This window comes from Sinocyclocheilus grahami, unplaced genomic scaffold (genome assembly GCF_001515645.1).
Source record: "Sinocyclocheilus grahami isolate Dianchi unplaced genomic scaffold, SAMN03320097.WGS_v1.1 scaffold709.1, whole genome shotgun sequence".
In the NCBI taxonomy this organism is placed as follows: domain Eukaryota; kingdom Metazoa; phylum Chordata; class Actinopteri; order Cypriniformes; family Cyprinidae; genus Sinocyclocheilus; species Sinocyclocheilus grahami.
Window position 1 is genome coordinate 445,400 of NW_015505888.1, and position 3,191 is coordinate 448,590.

At 32.7% G+C, this 3,191-nt stretch overlaps 1 protein-coding gene across 1 annotated transcript in view; it reads left to right on the forward strand.

Moving 5' to 3' along the window:
- ccdc136a (coiled-coil domain containing 136a) overlaps positions 1-3,191 on the forward strand; it is a 33,848-nt gene that overhangs the window by 23,510 nt on the left and 7,147 nt on the right. The window contains exons 6-7 of the mRNA XM_016244135.1: positions 1,064-1,328; positions 1,416-1,547. Coding sequence (XP_016099621.1) covers positions 1,064-1,328; positions 1,416-1,547 — 397 coding nt within the window. The remainder of the gene's footprint in view (positions 1-1,063; positions 1,329-1,415; positions 1,548-3,191) is intronic.

Consider the following 3,191-nt stretch of genomic DNA (forward strand, 5'->3'; position numbering starts at 1 on the left):
CCCAAAGCCTTAGAAATGGCTTTATAATCCTTTCCAGACTGATACATGTCAACTATTTTGTTTCTCATCTGTTCCTGAATTTCTTTAGATCGCGGCATGATGTGTTGCTCTTTAAGCATGCTTCACTTTGTCAGACAGGTTCTATTTAAGTGATTTCTTGATTCAACAGCTCTGGCAGTAATCAGGCCTGAGTGTGGCTAGTGAAATTGAACTCAGCTTTCTAAAATAATATGGTTAATTGCAGTTCTTTCATGATTTAACAGGAGGGGGCAATTAATTTTTCACGTAGGGCCACATAGGCTTGGACAGCTTTTTTTCCCTTAATAAATGAAATCATCACTTAAAAACTGCATTTTGTATTTACTTGCATTAACTTTGTGTAATATTTAAATTGGTTTGAGCTGAAACATTAAAGTGTGACAAACATGCAAAAAAATAAGAAATCAGGAAGGGGGACAACACTTTTTCACACCACTGTATATATATATATATATATATATAGCAGAGCTTTATTTGTGCACTTTAACACAAAAATATGAATATTTTATTTGTTTAACTAATATGACCATTAACCAAAATCAGAGAACTGCAAACATTCAAATGATTGAAATATTAACTTCCACAGAGAGGGGTTTTGTTGACAAAAACTTTTGGAGATCCCTGCAATATATGAACAAACATCGATAAACATGAAGTCAGCTATGACATTAAATGCAGATGTCCAGAATCAACAGTTACTGAAGGTCGCAGGATATGATGATGGAGAAGCCATCACCAGTAGCTTGCATAATTATTTGTTTCATACATGGTCTAATTGTTTGAGAGGTGCTTTCCCCCTCAAATACAGAAGCATGGTTTGCAAATTTATTTACACGACATTTGTGAATAAGCTAAATTGGGACAAAAATAGGACATTTAAAAGAGAAAAAATAAGAATGAGTGAGAGTCTATTTTAGTCACACAATAGCATATAGTCATCATCAAAGCTGAAAGATACGTTTTAAAGCCACAACACATTCAATATCCTGAATTTTCACGTCTTATTTTGGCTGTGATGTTACAGTTCAGGCAGTACCTGCATCACCGTTCAAGAAGAGCAGGATGAGACAGAAGAGGGAAAACACATGCAGTGCGGCACAGAGACAGAAACGGCGAGCTCTTATATGAGCTACAACTGCAGGCTGGTGGATGCTGGGATCCAGAAGAACATATCGTTTGATGGCAAACCTGTGACCCCCACCAGCTGGACAGGAGGTTTCTCAGAGATCCTCTCACTGAGAGATCAGCTCAAGCAAACAGAAGAGAAGGCCACACACGAGCAGCGAGAGGTACACCGCCCTGACATCCATTATTCATATATGAGAGCTTTCATAAGAAAATGTATTCTAAACTAACAGCGTAATAATGTCTGTTAGTGCGACGGACTAAGGAATGAACTAGAAAATCTGCGGGAAATGTATGAGACCAGTCAGAAGGAGCGAGCCGAGCTGGAGCTGGAGTTACTGCGCTGCAGGGAAGAGCTGGAGAGAGCTGCTGATGTCAAAGAGGTACACTGATCAGATAAAAATAGGCATGATCAGTACGATTTTTAATGTTTTGTTTTTTAAAGAAGACTCTTATGCTGATCCACGCTGCATTTGTTTGTTCAAAAATACAAAAAAACCCATTGTGAAATATAATTACAATTTAAGATAATGGTTTTCTATTTAACATCCTGTAAAATGTCATTTATTCCTGTGATTGCAGCATCATTACTCCAGTCTTCAGTGTCACATGATCTTCAGAAATCATTCTAATATGCTGATTTATTATCAGTGCTGGAAACAGTTGTGCTGCTTCATATTTTTTGAAACCTGTGATACTTTTTTCAGGATTCTTTGATAAATAAAAAGTTAAAAAGAACAGCATTTATTTAAAATGGAAATATTTTCGTTTGATCAATTTAACACATCCTTGCTGAAAAAAAAAGTATTAATTTATTTTTAAAAAGTAGGTGTCCTTATTACACATTACATGTACTTACTATTATAATAACAATAAATTATGCATAATTATATGCAAGTAACCCTAAGCCAAACCCTAACCTTAACCATATAGTACATGGTTAATTAATATTCCTCAGTACTTAAATGTATAATTACACTGTAACAAGGATACCTTAAAATAAAGTGTAACCAACAAATTTACTGACACCAAACTTTTGAATGATAGTGTATTTTGTTAAAAAAAATATTTATATTTTGAATAAATGCTATTCTTTTTATTCCTCAAAGAATCCTGAAAAACGTATCACAAGCTACAAAAAAAAAAAAAGAAAAAGAAAAGAAAAAATGACGACACTGATAATAAATCAGCATATTAGAATGATTTCTGAAGATCATGTGACACTGAAGACTGGAGTAATGATGCTGCAATCACAGGAATAAATGACATTTTACAGGATGTTAAATAGAAAACCATTATCTTAAATTGTAATTATATTTCACAATGGTTTTTTTTGTATTTTTGAACAAACAAATGCAGCGTGGATCAGCATAAGAGTCTTCTTTAAAAAACAAAACATTAAAAAATTTACTGACACCAAACTTTTGAATGATAGTGTATTTTGTTAAAAAATATTTATATTTTGAATAAATGCTATTCTTTTTATTCCTCAAAGAATCCTGAAAAACGTATCACAAGCTACAAAAAAAAAAAAAAAAGAAAAAGAAAAAGAAAAGAAAAAAATGAAGCGGCACAAAACTGTTTCCGACACTGATAATAAATCAGCATATTAGAATGATTTCTGAAGATCATGTGACACTGAAGACTGGAGTAATGAAGCTGAAAATTCAGCTTGACATCACCGGAGTAAATGATGTTTAAAAGTATATTAAAATAGAAAACCATTATATTAAAGTGCAATAATATTTCACAATATTGCTGTTTTTTTGTATATTTGATCAAATAAAGGCAGCGTTGATGAGCATAAGAAACTTTTGAAAAAAGAACATTTAAAAATCTTACTGATCCCAAACTTTTGAAAAGCAGTGTAAATTTTCTGACACAAATTTTAATTATACACAAATATAGACATTTTGTTTTATATTTTGTATATATGTTTCAAATGCCTGAATATCAAATCTGAATATATGGTTCCCTCTCGATACTTCACTCGTACTGCATCTTGCTTAAGGGGAAAAATCCTTTTT